This window comes from Oncorhynchus mykiss, chromosome 16 (genome assembly GCF_013265735.2).
Source record: "Oncorhynchus mykiss isolate Arlee chromosome 16, USDA_OmykA_1.1, whole genome shotgun sequence".
In the NCBI taxonomy this organism is placed as follows: domain Eukaryota; kingdom Metazoa; phylum Chordata; class Actinopteri; order Salmoniformes; family Salmonidae; genus Oncorhynchus; species Oncorhynchus mykiss.
Genome location: NC_048580.1, coordinates 18,820,245 through 18,838,036, shown reverse-complemented (window position 1 = coordinate 18,838,036; position 17,792 = coordinate 18,820,245). Strand labels below are relative to the sequence as shown.

At 44.3% G+C, this 17,792-nt stretch overlaps 2 protein-coding genes across 4 annotated transcripts in view; one reads left to right on the top strand and one right to left on the bottom strand.

Moving 5' to 3' along the window:
* The window catches only part of acsf2 (acyl-CoA synthetase family member 2), a 29,510-nt gene extending 15,092 nt beyond the window's left edge, over positions 1-14,418 (top strand). For both annotated transcript variants that reach the window (XM_021565038.2, XM_021565037.2), the window contains exons 11-16: positions 11,533-11,640; positions 12,332-12,483; positions 12,580-12,721; positions 12,819-12,929; positions 13,031-13,099; positions 13,568-14,418. In XM_021565038.2, coding sequence (XP_021420713.2) covers positions 11,533-11,640; positions 12,332-12,483; positions 12,580-12,721; positions 12,819-12,929; positions 13,031-13,099; positions 13,568-13,618 — 633 coding nt within the window. In that variant the 3' untranslated portion in view covers positions 13,619-14,418. The remainder of the gene's footprint in view (positions 1-11,532; positions 11,641-12,331; positions 12,484-12,579; positions 12,722-12,818; positions 12,930-13,030; positions 13,100-13,567) is intronic.
* On the bottom strand, positions 321-14,545 carry chad (chondroadherin). 2 transcript variants are annotated; one of them, XM_036946400.1, is made up of 4 exons: positions 14,411-14,545; positions 2,280-2,443; positions 1,895-2,044; positions 321-1,404 (listed from the first exon to the last, which is right to left on the bottom strand). In XM_036946400.1, exons 1-3 carry the CDS (start codon positions 14,411-14,413, stop codon positions 1,903-1,905), a joined length of 309 nt encoding a protein of 102 aa, XP_036802295.1. In that variant the 5' UTR covers positions 14,414-14,545; the 3' UTR covers positions 321-1,404; positions 1,895-1,902. The 2 variants fall into 2 exon arrangements, with proteins under 2 accessions (XP_036802295.1, XP_021420714.1); XM_021565039.2 differs by lacking the exon at positions 14,411-14,545 and adding an exon at positions 8,124-11,515.
* Positions 14,546-17,792: the final 3,247 nt, after the last annotated feature.

The window sequence follows — 17,792 nt, the reverse complement described above, 5'->3', positions numbered from 1 at the left end:
TAATATATTTTTTCGTTAGAGGGAGACATTTTCATACGAGAACGTCCTTCCAGATTCATTATTGCAGAGTTGTGTGCCGACCTCTACTCCTAGCGAGTTACAGGATGGGCATGCGTTTGTTTCAGCCCAGCACTAACTCACATGCTTTTGCTAATAAGATACACATCCAGACTTGGATTAGTTGAAGCAGGTGTGCTAGTGTTGGGCTGGGACAAACCCCCAAACTCTGTAGCTCCCTGGGAGTAAGGTTGGCGCTCCTATGACATGATCTCTCTGTTAATATGTTAGCGCAGAGTAGTTGAAAATGGAATCAGTACAAACAAGGTTACATATTTATTTCTTAGATGACCCCCCAAAATATGATGTTCAATATACATTAAAAAAGATGCTGAAGAGTCAAATATTAAGAGTTATGAAAGGGAAAGGGGGGTACCTACATGCTCCCAGAGTTTGGGAAGTCTTCAATGCCTATAGATAATCCATTGATTTAGCAGTAGAAAGTATCTTGTTTTCAATGTAAATCAATTACTTTAAATGAAATGTCACAAGTGTAAGCATTGCCACAGCAGTGGGAGTGGGGGGGGGGGGGGGGGGGGGGGGTGGAAAAGGCTAAATATTTAGTCAAAGACTCAGACATGACACCTCTGCTACCTATTCTCTAATCCATTTTGAACTGTACAACATGTCCTCCTGTGATAACAGACCTAAAGGCACTGCAAACCCTTCCAACCTCCATTCATGTAAGCATGATTATTATTTTTTTGTATCTCTGGGGAGATTGAATACATACAAAGGACAGTCTTTAAACGAAAGATACCGCTGGAGAACTGGACTCCTCTCTGTCATCTCTGACTATGTTCCTTTTCAACTTGCCGTTGCTCCATTATCTCATAAACCCGCTCAGAAAAAGTCCTTAGCCGCCTGCGCTGTGTTGTGTCATTTACCTTTGGTCAGAGTTTTGAGCGGAGTCGGGTCAAGTCACAATATGTCAAGGTCCGTTTTACGGTCACAGTCCTTTCAGGATGTTGTTTTCTCAGTCTGACAGAATTTCTCATGGGAGAAGCGAGACATGACCAACCGAGTGAACCACATTAAATAAAGGGAGACCTGGCCTGGAACATTCCATTTGGAAGGTTGTTAGGGGGGGCTTGGGGGATGATGCAGGCCGTTGCTGTAGCAGCAGGTGATGGGGTCCTGAGAGGTGAGGGTGTAAAGCTGGCTTTAGGGAGAGCGAGAGAAGGAGAGTCAACATGGCTGCTCGTCTGAATGTTGGTTGTGGGATGCATGATATTTGGCAGATAGTGAGATGGACGGTCTTTAAGTAGCAGTTAGCGTCGCTTTCTTTCTCTGCACACGTACCGAGCCTGTCACCTGGACAGGCCTTTCCCCTCTAGGCAGCGTTTCCTGTGGAAAGACACAAACATCAGCAGCCAAGTCAAACAGTCTGCCCTCCAATTGTTCAACACCATGACCGGGACACACTGTTCTTTTCTGGACAGGACCCCAAGGCCAAGATGGGAAAATAACAGCCAGAGGACAGAAGACAGAGTTCTGAGGGAAAAGAAGAATGTCAAGCTAGGCCGGTCCAAACCCATCCCCCGACCTTAAGTGCTATCGTTTCAATCCAATGTCATGTTGTGCCAAGTCCCCAAACACATAAATACAATCCTTTTGTAAGAATTCAAACCGTGAGGAAAGCATTGAAGCCAGAAGGGGACCAACAAAAATGTGAAATATGTATCACAATGCATATGACTGCAACATCTCAAGTCTGATACTGAGAAACTCTTAGGCTTGCTAAGCTCAGCTCATAACTTCACTTGACTGAGGTTTCAACTTGCCTATTTACGGACTAGTTTTGTATTTCGTCGAGTCATCGTCAGTCAGGTTTTACCTTTGTTTTTAATGGCGTGTGCCCTTCTTGGCTCTCTTTGTCTTAACTGTGCAGTCGCTGAAGGCAGAGCTGTCCCTGATCTGCTTTCCTCTCTGTGAGGACGGAGCGGCACAGAGCGCATCAGGGCGCTGGCGGCTAGAATCCATCCACCTAGTGGAGGGAAATCAAGAGAATCAGACATACAGGGTCTTGGAAGTTCTCTCTCGCGGTTTGGATAATATGTTTGCTAATCAAGGTTTTAGAATGTTGAAATGTATTCATGGATTCCGTTTAGTGTGCATATCAAATAGACAACTGTCTGTGTGTGGGTTTTCTACCTCTATTGTGTCAGTTCCAGGTAAGAATTCCTACTGTATGTGTGTGTAAAGGTGAGGTCATTACTTACTTGCGCAGAGGGGCTAGCGTGCAGGTGCAGCTCCAGGGGTTGTTGGCGAGCGTGAGGTTGGTGATGCTGGTGAACTCCAGGCTCTTGGGCAGGGACTTGAGCTTGTTGTTGTCCAAGTGCAGAGACTTGATGGCCGTCATGCCGTTGAACGCCCCGTCAGAAAACTACAGGCAGACAGATATAAGACACAGTCTAGGAGGCTTTTCAGTTTCATCAGAAGAGGTAGACTTTGACGAGAGATATTTAAACCATAATGTCATGACCAAGAATAGTCTCGTCCTTCAAATCCAAAAGTAGTTAATTGCAAGTATAAACGCTTCATGTGACTGATTGAAACCCTGAACTCAACAAGAAAGTAGATCTCCCCTTTCTCACATGGCAGGGAAGGCATGCCTGGTGCTGTAAAGGGAAGTATAATTTTTTCTCCAGCAATGTCACTCTGTCTGACATGAACGCCTCCACTCATAACTGGTTCCTGTACCGTTGCTAATGTAAACTGGACTGTCTCACCCCTCCCTTCTCCCAAACTTCATACGCATTTTCTGAGGCTGCTAAAAACTCCACAGAGGTGCAAGATGAGCTGATGTTCACCCTGTTATGCTTCAGCGTGAATAATTGGGTAATATTTGGTTGAGACGTTGATCAATGGGATTACAACCTATATTCACCCACTCAAAAAAAGTTAGTTGAATTTCCAACGTGTCATCACTGTACTTTCAATCCTCTAAGAGCACAACCAAATTCCAATAGAAAAACAATGTCTGGTTTTTGGTTTAGTTGTCACCCAAACGTGTATCGCTACGCTTTCAACCATTTTTAAAAGCACCAAATGGGAATACAATGTCAAGATTTATTTGTTGTGTAAATAAACAAAATATCTATCACTGTGTTTCATTTAATAGCAGAACCAAATGACCTGGCTTGCAATTGAGATGACATAAAAAGTACATGGTGCAAGTGATCAATGATGTTCAAGATTCTGCACAGAATATTACAGCAATTGTGAGGATCTCCACAAACTTGTGATTACCTATGCATGCTATCTTGAACATTCACGCTTTTATATGATTACATATAAAATAAATGTATAGTTACAGTAACCCTAATATGGCCATGGATGTGTTACTCATTTTAAGGTTGAATGTTATATTAGTTTGTAAGATAACTTTAGGCTATTTACTGTATTACAAAAGTAACATTGAATTGTGTTTGGTTGACAACGCAACCAAATATCAACATTTTAAAAGGAGATATAGGCATATCTACTTCTTGGATGGGCTTAATCCTATTCTTTAACTTGTATTTTTGGTTGAGTTGGAGACATGAATTCAACATATCATTTGTTAACTTGTCTACAAAAATACCTGTCATTTTCAATCAACCAGAGCTTGAAACCCTAGGCTTATTTTATTGTTTATTTTTAGTTGAATTCTGGGTTGAATTGAAACAATAGTTGTTGACATGGTAAATGCTATATAGGCCTAAATAGCATCATTGATGATATGAGTGAAAGTATGGTCACATTTTCATTTGTTCTGTTAAACCTACCCTTTTGGAATGACTTTGATAGCATGAGTGAGATCTTAACAATCATTCTCATCATAGCACATTGGTAATAGTCAGTGACAAATATCATAGCTAAGCAGGGCTTAGTTAAAACCTTGGATGGGAGACCAACAGGTAGCAGTAGATAGATCAGTTATCCAGTAGGAGGTGCTGCCCAGCCGGTTTTTTTCAGATAGTGGATATAAATGTTGAAGATCTGACGTTGTTTTCAAGGTATCATTTTAGGGGAATTTGTACAGGGTTTGTCTGTTGAAATTTGGTTAACATGATGACATAATCCTGTGGTTGAAATTTGACTCTCAAAACAACCGTTTTTCCAAATCCAATGTATTTTCCACATCACAAAATGTTGACAAATGACTTTGAAAGAACGTTGACTCAACCCGTTTGTCCAGTGGGTTGGCTCTTAGCCTCTTAACAGGGCGTGAAGGAGGTTCCGGGGGCAGCCGTGAGAGGAGGGTGGGCTTTTGCAACATGTTATGTAAGACTATAAGAGATGAGGCTGTTGATTGAGGTGTCTTTTGGAAATTTCCACTGCAGAAGGGCGCAAGTGCCAAGGTGGAGGCTTCTGGTAATTTGCAGCAATGGAAGATGGATGACTTCCATCGTGGCCAGGTTGTTTTTGCTCTCTTTTTTGTGTCTCTCTCTCTGAGCCACTTCTCTGCCAAGAACGCTTGCAAAGGGCCCAATTGTCCATTCACCTAAGCAAGATAAAAATACCCGTCCTTCATGGGCTACGGAACACCCTGCCTCTATTTACCTGTCTCCTAACCCTTACTGACCTGTTGGCAGGACCCTCCTGCCAAGGGGAAAAAACACACTGAAAATTCTAGAATTTGGCTGGTACAGTACATGCTTGGATACGGGCAAGCAAATAAAAACACCCTAAAAATACCCACATTTGACTGGAAAATTGCTTTTTACTCTCCCCCACCATGTGCCCCCCCCCCGCCACCCCAAAACCTTGCCATCTCACACTGCTTTCCCCTCACTTTCACTGGTACAGTCTGCCTGAGAGATGCTTGTTATTTTACCATTTCCCCTGTGGAATCTCTCCATACTGTATTATGATTTGAAAAACTCAAATATTGGATTAACTGAGTTTGGAATGAATGGGCAGCAGCAAGCTAACCCCTCAATCAGTATATGTGATAAGTGTCTCGAGGCATGCCTTTCCCATCTCTCCACTCAGGCCTTGACTGGGGTTCATTCAACCTTGTTACCTCTTACATTGTTACGCTATGCGTTACAAGGTGTAGGATCGACGATTATCTCTAGACAGGAAACCATTTCCTGTGCTCTCTGGACTGTGTCTGCTGTTGTTCCCTGAACTATATAGCCTTGGAGTGTCTGTATGACAGTTCAAAACTCCTTCCCCACCAAAGGATGGAAGCTAGCCAGATATTAAAAACCTTGTCGGGCTGCACCATTTAAGTGTAATGAGGCGGTCACCCACCTCACACACCAACCTGAACCTCAGGAATGATCAAGACCTGCGTCAACGCCGCCCACTCACTGCATGGTCAAGGATATCTCGGGCTATGCTTCAGGAACCCTTGTATGATGGTCTGTCTGGGTTTACAGTACTGTACGAGCTGAAGCTGAAGAGTGTGATGCTTACTAGGTGATGCCACCTGACATTGTTTGAAATCTCCCAATTAGGACGGCATGTATGCGTCGCCCATATCTCCTTAATATAAACAGCAGGGACCGTATCCCTCCGCCAACTCCACTTCTTGTCCTCACCAAGCTAAATTGGACATGAATCCAATCTTCAGCGCCAACAGTCCACCAACCAACTACAGTTCTATATGGGAATGGAGCAACGTAAGACTAGAATACCACTCCTCTCTCCCACTGTGCAATCCTCCTGACCTACACACTTTCAGGGGAAGAGATCTCTTTGTACCACACCATATGGCGAGCAGAGCAATCAGGGCTAAAACACCGGCTAAAACCACAGGCAACTGTTTTGCCGACAAACAGCCCGAGACAGAGATCCCGCTGGTCTCAGCACGTGCATCCTGACCCAAAGCCTGTGTGACCTATTTTCTTCCCATATGGGTGGATAAGTCATAAGGATCTTATTAGGTTACAGTTAGAGCGATGCGGAGAAAGTGCACAATGTATATACATCACACACATATAGTACCAGTCAAAAGTTTGGGGACACCTACTCATTCAGGGGTTTTTCTTTATTTTTTCTACATTGTAGAATAATAGTGAAGACATCAAAACTATGAAATAACACATATGGAATCATGTAGTAACCCAAAAAAGTGTTAAACAAATCAAAATATATTTTATATTACATATTCTTGACAGCTTTGCACACTGTTGGCATTCTCTCAACCAGCTTCATGCGGTAGTCACCTGGAATGCATTTCAATTTACAGGTGTGCCTTAAAATTACATTTGTGGAATTTCTTTCCTCCTTAATGCATTTGAGACAATCAGTTGTGTTGTGACAAGGTAGGGGTGGTAAAAGACCAAGTCCATATTACGACAATCCATCATTTCTTTAAGGTGAGTCAATTCGGAAAATTTCAAGACCTTTGAAAGTTCCTTCAAGTGCAGTCGCAAAACCATAAAGCGCTATGATGAAACTGGCTCTTATGAGGACTGCGACAGGAAAGGAAGACCCAGAGGTACTTCTGCTGCAGAGGATAAGTTCATTAGAGTTACCTGCCTCGGAAATTGCAGCCCAAATAAATGCTTCAGAGTTTCAGTAACAGACACATCTCAACATCAACTGTTCAGAGGAGACTGCGTGAATTGCTGCAAAGAAACCACTACGTAAGAACACCAATAATAAGAAGAGACCTGCTTGGGCCAAGAAACACGAGCAATGGACATTAGACTGGTGGAAATCTGTCCAAATTTGAGATTTTTGGTTCCAACCGCTGTGTATTTGTAAGACGCAGAGTAGGTGAATGGGTGATCTCTGCATGTGTGGTTCCCATTGTGAAGCATGGAGGTGTGGGGGTGCTTTGCTGGTGGTCTGTGATTTATTTAGAATTCAAGGCTCACTTAGCCAGCATGGCTCCCACAGCATCCTGCAGCAATACACCATCCATTCTGGTTTGGGCTTAGTGGGACTATCATTTGTTTGTCAACAGGACAATGACCCAACACACTTTCAGGCTGTGTAAGGGCTGTTTGACCAAGGAGAGTGATTGAGTGCTGCATCAGATGACCTGGCCTCCACAATCAGCTGACCTAAATCTAATTGAGATGGTTTGGGATGAGTTGGATGCAGAGTGAAGGAAAAGCAGCCAACAAGTGCTCAGCATATGTGGGAACTCCTTCAAGACTGTTGGAAAAGCATTCCTCAAATATAAAATATATTTTGATTTCGTTTAACACTTTTTTTTGTTACTATGTTATTTCATAGTTTTGATATCTTCACTATTATTCTACAATGTAGAAAATAGTACAAATAAAGAAAAACCATTGAATGGGTAGGTGTGTCCAAACTTTTGACTGATACTGTGTGTTTAAAAAAAAATATATATATATATATATATACGCTCCAATGTTCGTCCTAATATTTCTATATTTAGATTTGTGAATATTGTTAGATATTACTGCACTGTTGGAGCTAGGAACACAAGGATTTTGCTACACCCGCAATAACATCTAAGTATGTACGCAACCAATAAAATTTGATTTGAGTATTCCACTCTCATAAATTTGAACTGTCAGTGATCATATGATGAATGGTAGCAATCTACTAAACCACCTCACATTATTATCTGCCCTCCTCAGGCTACAGTACGCAACCACAGAACTGGGAAAAGAGAAACAACTTTTGGCTACTAGAAAATAGGGAGTTGGCCGGTGGCAAGCCAGACTGTACATATAAATAGCAGATGAAATATGGCAAGCCAGACTGTACATATAAATAGCAGATGAAATATGGCAAGCCAGAACCAAAACAAACAAACAACGAGCCTCCCTAATCCACAGGGTTGCTAGAGTAGACAAGAATACAAAATATGTATACTTACTGAAGCGTTCTGTCTCCTGAATGGCTAACTGCGTCAAATAAATGAGATTCAGGTTGCATGAAATGGATCTGTTGTAAATGTTCAATATTCTAAGGTTTGAAATGAATTGTTATCTACTCGTCATAGTAGACTTATTTACCACATCCATGTTATTGCCTTGCCGTTCTCTTAAAGTTTCAATCCCCGCTTGATTCTTCCCAACTCAATAAGCACTTTGCACCCACAAAAAGGACCCACACCCATCCCACAAACAATCTGAGAGACTAACCTTCTCCAGACCCATGCCGTCCAGGTGCAGCTTCTCCATGTAGCGTCCGAAGCTCTGGAAGGCGTTGTCAGGGATGCTTCTCAGGGGGTTCTTGGCCAAGCTCAGTTCCTCCACCACTCTCAGCTTGCTCAAGGCCAGACTAGGGTAGGTGGACAGCCTGTTCCTGTCAAGGTGCAGGATGGCCAGGTTCTCTACTTCGTCCAGAGAGCCCGGCTGCAGCGAGCTCATCTCATTGCCACTCATGTGCAGCCAGCGCAGGTCCTTGGCTCCGGCGAAGGTGCCTGGCTTGATGTCGCGCAGCTTGTTATCGTTGAGCTGCAGGATGAACAGGTTGATCATAGGCGAGAAGATACCCTTGGGTAGGTCGCTGATGCGGTTGCCGTCCAGGTAGAGGTAGGTGAGCTCGGTGAGGTCCTCGAAGGCACCCGGCTTGATGCTGGTGATCTCGTTGTTGGACAGGTAGAGGTAGATGAGCTTCTTGAGCCCCTTGAAGGCCTGTCCGCCGATCTCGCGGAGCTGGCAGTGCTGCATGTGCAACGAGATGAGACCCTTGCTGCTGGCGAAGGAGCCGGTGGGCAGGCTGCCCAAGTTGTTCCTCTGCAGGTTGAGCAGACGGGTGGCCTCGGACACCTGTGGAATATTCTTTAGCCCCACGTTGTCACAGATGACGTGCTGCAGGTCCCCGTGGCAGTGACACAGGGCCGGGCACTGGCTGGGAGCGCCCCATACCACCGGGCCAAGGACCAGCAGGTATGGCCAGACCGAGAGGAAGCTCACACACCGCATGCTGACGCTGCTACTCTAGACTTTTGTCTGTCCACCTTATCGGTCTTCTGCCTCTTCCTGAGAGCTTCTTTTCACTGCTTGGCAGGCACTCCAAGCTAGAAAAAGTCCTCCAGAAAGTCTCTCAGGGCGAGAGAGGATTCCGAGAGGGAAGGCAAGAGGTGAGCTGGTGTGAGAGAGTGAGTGTGCGACTGAGAGAAAAGGGGGGCAGTGCAAAAAAATATTCACTTGGGGCTTTGAGAGGAGGACGGCACGGCGCTGAACAGAACACAGCACTATTTATAACATTTAGTTGAGGAAAAATCTGAGGAGGGCTCACCGAGGTGTTACGTGGAGACGGCTGCAAGAGGAAGTCAAGTGTCTCCGAGAGTTTAACTCTGCGCACACAGTTCGGGATCTTCTACTGACCATAGGGAGCTCAACTAAATTCCCCTAACTTCTGGTTAAAATTTCTAAAAAGCTTCCAGATCTTCTGCATGAGACATTTAATCAAACAGTTTTGTGCGTGCATAAGTTTCAGTTGCTTGTTATGTTTAGCAGGCAAAGGATCTCTAGGTCATTTTAGTTATATAAGATATATATATATATATATAAAATAAACATTGCACTCTCAAGAAGGGCAAAATGTGCTTCCAAATCGAATACAGTGTCTTGGTGGATCAAGCCAATATAGCAATGGTCTGTATACCTGTACAGGTTACCTGGATTTTTGTTGGGTAGATAAGAGGCCCTCCACAGGCCGTGGCCATTGTCAGTCATTTCTAAAATAGTTGCCTGAGTGTAGTCAGGCGGTAGGTAAGAGATTTAAGGTTCCAGTGTTTAGGGTTCTAGACGTCTCTATTGTTTTTCAGTCTGCAGTCAGAGGAAAAGGAGCTCCTTTGTGGCTGTTTTATAACCCATAATCGTCACCAGATGGTTGGCAAGTGGCGGGACTCCTTTTCAAGTCCAAAAAATGTGAAATGGTCCCTCTTCACCTCACTAATAGAAGGTTTCAAATGCCCAGTTTCATGCCTGCGTGCATATTTTCTACTATTTTGAAAAGGAGTAGGGTGTTACAATGGTCTTTGTGGTCACTCTCACTTTCCAAATAGAGGCAAGGTTGTGTCTGGCTGAATTGAGTTTCAGCAGATAGTGTATGTTTAGAAATCACAATATTTTTCATTAGCTTTCACTCAGAGGTGTGTGTGGCTCTGAGTGGGCCTTAACCAACCAGATGTGAGACCTTGGTCTCGAGCGCTGATCCATTGGCTACTTGAAATTGACCAGGAGCATGAGGGGAAAGAGACAGGAAGGGATGGAGGGAGAGAGAGAGCGAAGTTGTCCACTTCAGCCCTTGGGCTTGCTGGCTCAGCTCCTATGACGCTTTGGCCTCAGAAGGGTGTGTTTATGAGTCCGATGGACACTCTCATGATAAGTGGAATCTCGAGTTTACTTAAGAAATCTAGCATTTTATCGGGAACGTCTTTCTCCTGGCTGCCCAGGCGAACATTCTCCCCATCCCCAAACGGCTCCTTCAATGCCTTTCTGTTCACCAGTGATGACCCTACTCTGCCACTCTATCACTACTGGACTTGGCCCTCAGAAGGATGTGCTTGTGGCAGCAGATGAATCGTCTAGCGAGCGCTTCAGAGGACGAAACCATTGCTGACTCCATTGGTCCTGCTATATAAAATCTTAGCCTTCATTTCACTCAACTTACAACTTCTGCCGACGACCCAGTTGAAATTTGTCAATTTAAAAACGGTAATCAAGAAAAGGTTATCAAGAGGACTCCCTGGTCAGTGAAAGGCCACAGCAGGACATATGTATGGGGCGAGGTTTACAGAGGGGAAAGGGGGCAGGCACCATCCTACTGCACAGGTGTGCCAGTTGTCAGGGGGGCACCACATACCTCACTGAGCTCCAATGCCCTGGCTTGCCTGCTGACTCACCCCCTGCCCCTCGCTGACTCAGCTGGTCCTAGCCTTGGAACTGTGAAGTCACGCTGACGTCCGGTACTGACAGGAAACTGTCCACCAGACAGTGGGCCCAGTGCATCAAAGCTGGGACCGAGAGACTGACAAACAGCTTCTATCTCAAGGCCATCAGACATCACTAACATTGAGTGGCTGCTGACAACACACTGACTAAAATCTCAAGCCACTTTAATAAAAATTGGAAGTAATAAATGTATCACTAGCCACTTTAAACAATGCCACTTTATATAATGTTTGCATACCCTACATTACTCATCTCATATGTATATACACTGTACTCTATACCATCTACTGCATCTTGCCTATGCAGTTCGGCCATCACTCCTTCATATATTTATGTACATATTCTTATTCATCCCTTTACACTTGTGTATATGGTAGTTGTTGTGAAATTGTTACTTGTTAGATATTACTGCATGGTCGGAACTAGAAGCACAAGCATTTCGCTGCTCTCGCATTAACATCTGCTAACCATGTGTATGTGACAAATATGATTTGGTAGACAGACGGACAGACTTTTCCATGCCCCCTCAGTCACCTTCTCCGACTACCTCTGCAAATGACACAGGGTTGTAGAACGTCAAGAATAGCACCGTGGTGATACTGTATGTTTTAATTGAACAGTGTGTGGTTTCACTTTGGATTGACAGATTGCCTATGGAACCACAGAGACCAGCCCTGTGTCATTCTGTGGCTTCCCAACAGACAATTTGGAGAGGAAGTCAGAGACTGTTGGGTGCATTGCCAGTCACATAGAGGTACGTCTCATCCACCTGAGTCGTTTATGTGCATATGTTTTAATGTCTTTACTTCTATTATACAATAAGTATATTTATGTCTGTTAAAGGGATAACTCGGGATTTTGGCAATGAAGCCCTTACACTGTGTATAAGACAGTAGTTTTGGAATTGTTAGTTAGATTACTTGTTGGTTATTACTGCATTGTCGGAACTAGAAGCACAAGCATTTCGCTACACTCGCATTAACATCTGCTAACCATGTGTATGTGACAAATAAAATTTGATTTGTATCTACTTCCCCAGAGTCAGATGAACTCTTGGATACCATTTTTATCTCTGCTTGCAGTTTGAAGGAAGTTGCTAATGAGCCCTAGCGCAATTGCTAACTAACATTAGAACAATGACTGGAAGTCTATCTGTTACCATAACTTCCAGTCATTGGGCTAACACTAGTTAGCGTTGGCTCGCAAAACGACCTCTAACCTCCTTCATACTGAACGCAGAGACATAAAAATGGTATCCACAAGTTCACCTGACTTTCCATTCCCCAAAATCCTGAACTGTCCCTTTTTAAGCATGACTAAAGTATATATGTTACATGTCTTATCCACATAGGCAGAACTGCTGGGAGCATTGATTTGTATTATCGTAATGGTAACTGACTGCAGTAGAGTCACATCCTATTGTGCTCATCACTGCTGTTCCTCAGGCTAAGGTAGTTGACCCTGGCTCTGGTCAGCTCGTGCCTCTCGGGATATCAGGAGAGCTGATGATCAGGGGCTACTGTGTAATGCTGGAGTACTGGGGGGATGTCGCCAAGACAGACGAGTGCATTGCCAAAGACCGCTGGTATAAGACTGGGTGAGTGGACAGGTCTGGTCCCATACACCTCCCCAAAATGCTGATGTCTCAACTTTGACTTATGCGTCATACATGTGTCCTTATACCCATATGCAGTGACATCGCCAGCCTGGACAAGTATGGCTTCTGCCGCATCGAGGGTCGAATCAAGGACATGATCATCCGAGGAGGGGAGAACATATACCCAGCTGAGATTGAGCAGTTCCTACACACCCACCCTAAAGTCCAGGAGGCACAGGTGAATTCTCAATCCGTTTGTTTATATATGCTTGAACAGAAGGATCGTTTTCTAGGGAAATGACTGCTAATGTCGTTTCTTTCTCGCTCTCTATCAGGTGATTGGAATAAAGGATGAGCGTATGGGAGAGGAGGTGTGTGCCTGCCTCAAGCTGAAGGCGGGACAGGATTGCAGTGCAGAGGACATTAAAGCTTACTGCAAGGGAAAGGTGAGAGATTGAATGAAAGAAAGGTTCTGCGACATCCTGCTGTGCCTAGCCTAAATCCTTGAAATGTACTGTTATTCTGTTTTTATCTTCTTTCCCCTCAGATTGCTCATTTCAAGATCCCACGCTATGTAACATTTGTGAATGACTATCCGCTCACAGTTTCAGGAAAGGTAATCTCTCAAACCATATACTCTTACTCAAAGCTAAGCTGACATGCCCCATAATGTATGTTTCTACATGAACGCTGACCAACATTTTGTTTTGTATTTGTTTATACAATTCTGAAGACCTAATCAGGAAGCTTAAGTAATTGTCAGAGACAAATTAGTTTTGATGAACAGTCCATTGCATAAACGGTATGTTCCTCGTGGTCCTCAGTCTCGCTCAAGACACTTCAAAACCATTTAGAAATGGAGAGTAATTTGAGTAGCCCAGTCCCCCTCTGTCTCTAGACAGAAGGAAAACAAGCTATTAAGCAGTCTGCACGCAGCAGTCCTGCTAAACACATTCAGAGGGCGTCATGTTGGAGGGAGTCACGAACCACCACGGCTGTCTGGTCGATCTGAGAAACCACCCTGACATAAAACACTGTATTTAATACAAAGACTTATTCTCTCCTTTTTAAATTCCTCTTTCAGATCCAGAAGAACAAACTGCGTGAGCAGACAGAGAAGTTTCTGGCACTGTGAAGGTCTGAAGTAAGGAGAGAAAGTCGGGCTAGACATGGTGGCTCATATCCCCGGCACATGGCATATGTTTTCGCTCCACTCTGCCAAAGCACCTGCTGAAATCAGTCATTATGGCTGAATTTTTACAGGCAGCCCAATTCTTATCTTTTATCCACTAACATTTTTTTTTTAAAGAGCTAATGTGAAAAGATCTGATGTGATTGGTCAAAAGACCAATAATTGGAAAAGATATCTAAATTGGGCAGACTAAGGGCTGAAGATCCACTTTACAGAGCGATTGACAATTAAAGGCAATGTTCCCGCAGTCACGGAGGCTGCATTCACGGTAAACACAGAAATGACCTTTCAATTTTAAACGTGGATCTTCCGCAATATGGATTGAATGCAGCCTTAAGTGCCATCATTTGTGCCTTGTTTAGTGCAAACCTTTTTGCAGAACCCATTGGACTAATGCTATGTTTTAGCAGGCACAGTTTAACAGGAAAGCGAAGCCATGTACAGCAGTCAGCTAAACATTGACAGCCAAATGATTTTACTGTATTGACAGCCTTGAAACCACCTCAATCTGTGACTCGGAGCTCTATTCAGTCTGTAAAATTGAAGCGTTACAGATTCCGCAATTTTATAAAATGTAAAAGGTCATTTCCAATTGAGCCGACGTCTGCAGGGTTTAACGCTGAAGCGGGAACATTGCCTTTACATTTCAGTGAAGCTGTACTTCGGCGACGCAGACCGAATAGCGTCCTTATATTACAGCTGCCTATATGTCAAAATAAAAAACATGTACCTTACCATTAAAAGTTGGGCGTAGGTGTCTGTGTTTTTGTTGGAGGACAGAAGCCGTTAGCTTTTCCATTGATCTCAGTGGCAGGTGGATGGCTGTTAAGCCTCTGGAAAGCCTCTCAAACACACCTATAGAAGCATGCAGACACACAGCTGGATAAGATTTCCACTCAGGTTTTGTTTTTCCAGGATACCTATCCTCTGCACCCAACACTTGTCTGAGCCCGGTATGCAGTATTTCTGGATGAGAAACCCAGACCCTGCCCTGTCAGAGGGCCAAGAAGATCACAGATGCAGCCTACTTGAGACCTGCTAGTCAAATACTTGAATACCAAATAGGAAAATACAGTGGCAAGAAAAAGTATGTGAACCTTTTGGAATTACCTGGATTTCTGCATAAATTGGTTATACAATCTGATCTTCATCTAAGTCACAACAATAGACAGTCTGCTTAAACTAATAACACGTGTGTCTTTATCGAACACACCATGTAAACATTCAGTGTAAGGTGGAAAAAGTATGTGAACCCTTGGATTGAATAACTGGCTGACTCTCCCTTTGGCGATAAACCAAACGTTTTCTGTAGTTGCGGATCAGACCTGAACAACGTTCAGGAGGAATTTTGGACCATTCATTTTTACAAAACTGTTTCAGTTCAGCAATATTCTTAGGATGTCTGGTGTGAACTGCTCTCTTGAGGTCATGCCACAGCATTTTAAATCGGGTTGAGGTCAGGACTGACTGTGCCACTCCAGAAGGTGTATTTTCTTCTGTTGAAGCCATTCTGTTGTTGATTTACTTCTGTGTTTTTGGTCGTTGTCCTGTTGCATCAACCAACTTCTGTTGAGCTTCAATTGTCTAGCCGTGTCTGAATCCTGGCTTAGGAAGACCACCAAAAACCTTGACATTTCCATTCCTAACTATAACATTTTCCGACAAGATAGAACTGCCAAAGGGGGCAGTGTTGCAATTTACTGCAAAGATAACCTGCAGAGTTCTGTCTTTCTATCCAGGTCTGTACCCAAACAATGAGCTTCTACTTCTAAAAATGTACCTATCCAGAAACAAATCTCTCACCGTTGCCGCTTGCTATAGACCACCCTCTGCCCCCAGCTGTGCCCTCGACACCATATGTGGTTTGATTGCCCCCCATCTATCTTCTGAGCTCATGCTGCTAGGTGACCTAAACTGGGACATGCTTAACACCCCGGACATCCTACAATCTAAGCTTGATGCCCTCAATCTCACACAATTTATCAATGAACCTACCAGATATAACCCCAAATTCGTAAACACGGGCACCCTCATAGATATCATCCTAACTCACCCCCCAAATACACCTCTGCTGTTTTCAACCAAGATCTCAGCAATCCTCATTGCCTGCATCCGTAATGGGTCTGCGAGCAAACGACCACCCCTCATCACTGTCAAACGCTCCCTAAAACACTTCTGCGAGCAGGCTTTTCTAATCGACCTGGCCGGGGTATCCTGGAACGACATTGACCTCATCCCGACAGTAGAGGATGCCTGGTTATTCTTTAAAAGTGCCTTCCTCACCATCTTAAATAGGCATGCCCCATTCAAAAAATGTAGAACCAGGAATAGATATAGCCCTTGGTTCACTCCAGACCTGTCTGCCCTTGACCAGCACAAAAACATCCTGTGGTGTTCTGCATTAGCATCGAACAGCCCCCGTGATATGCAACTTTTCAGGGAAGTTAGAAACCAATATACACAGGCAGTTAGGAAAGCTACGGCTAGCTTTTTTAAACAGAAATTTGCATCCTGCAGTACAAACTCAAGAAAGTTCTGGGACACTGTAAAGTCCATGGAGAATAAGAGCACCTCATCCCAGCTACCCACTGCTCTGAGGCTAGGAAACACTGTTACAACCGACAAATCCACTATAATTGAGAATTTCAATAAGCATTTCTCTACAGCTGGCTATGCTTTCCACCTGGCCACCCCTACCCCGGGCAACTGCCCGGCACCCTCCACAGCAACCCGCCCAAGCCCCCACCATTTCTCCTTCACCCAAATCCAGATAGCTGATGTTCTGAAAGATATGCAAAATCTGGACCCCTACAAATCAGCCGGGCTAGACAATCTGGACCCTCTCTTTCTTAAATTATCTGCCGAAATTGTTGCAACCCATATTACTAGCCTGTTCAACCTCTTTTGTATCGTCTGAGATTCCTAAAGATTGGAAAGCTGCCGCGGTCATCCCCCTCTTCAAAGGGGGAAGACACTCTAGACCCAAACTGCTACAGACCTATATCTATTCTACCCTGCAGCTCTTAAGGTCTTCGAAAGCCAAGTTAACAAATTACAGACCATTTTGAATCACACCATACCTTCTCCGCTATGCAATCTGGTTTCCGAGCTGGTCATAGGTGCACCTCAGCCACGCTCAAGGTCCTTAACGATATCATAACCGCCATCGATAAGAGACATTACTGTGCAGCTGTATTCATCGACCTGGCCAAGGCTTTCGACTCTGTCAATCACCACATTCTTATTGGCAGACTCAACAGCCTTGGTTTCTCAAATGATTGCCTCGCCTGGTTCACCAACTACTTCTCTGATAGAGCTCAGTGTGTCAAATCGGAGGGCCTGTTGCCCGGACCTCTGGCAGTCTTTATGGGGGTGCCATAGGGTTCAATTCTCGGGCTGACTCTCTTCTCTGTATACATCAATGATGTCGATCTTGCTACTGGTGATTCTCTAATCCACCTCTAGACAGATGACAACATTCTGTATACTTCTGGCCCTTCTTTGGACACTGTGTTAACTAACCTCCAGACGAGCTTCAATGCCACACAACTCTCCTTCCGTGGCCTCCAACTGCTCTTAAACACAAATAAAACTAAATGCATGCTATTCAAATGATCATTGCCCGCCCATCCAGCATCACTACTCTGGACGGCTCGGACTTAGAATACGTGGATAACTACAAATACCTAGGTGTCTGGCTAGACTGTAAACTCTCCTTCCAGACTCACATTAAGCATCTCCAATCAAAAATTAAATCTAGAATCGGCTTCCTATTTCACAACAAAGCTTCCTTCACTCATGCTGCCAAACATACCCTCGTAAAACTGTCCATCCTACCGATGTCATCTATAAAATAGCCTTCAACACTCTACTCAGCAAAATGGATGTAGTCTATCACAGTGCCATCCGTTTTGTCACCAAAGCCCCATATACTACCCACCACTGCGACCTGTACGCTCTCGTTGGCTGGCCCTCGCTTCATACTCGTCGTCAAACCCACTGGCTACAGGTTATCTACAAGTCTCTGCTAGGTAAAGCCCCGCCCTATCTCAGCTCACTGGTCACCATAGCAGCACCCACTCGTAACACACGCTCCAGCAGGTATATCTCACTGGTC

Coding starts and splice junctions, on each gene's coding strand:
- chad (XM_021565039.2), bottom strand. CDS start 8,909: ATGCGGTGTGTGAGCTTCCTCTCGGTCTGGCCATACCTGCTGGTCCTT. Junction 2,444..8,123: donor ACGGCATGGGTCTGGAGAAG/GTTAGTCTCTCA, acceptor GTCTGCCTGTAG/TTTTCTGACGGGGCGTTCAA. Junction 2,045..2,279: donor ACGCTAGCCCCTCTGCGCAA/GTAAGTAATGAC, acceptor TCCCTCCACTAG/GTGGATGGATTCTAGCCGCC.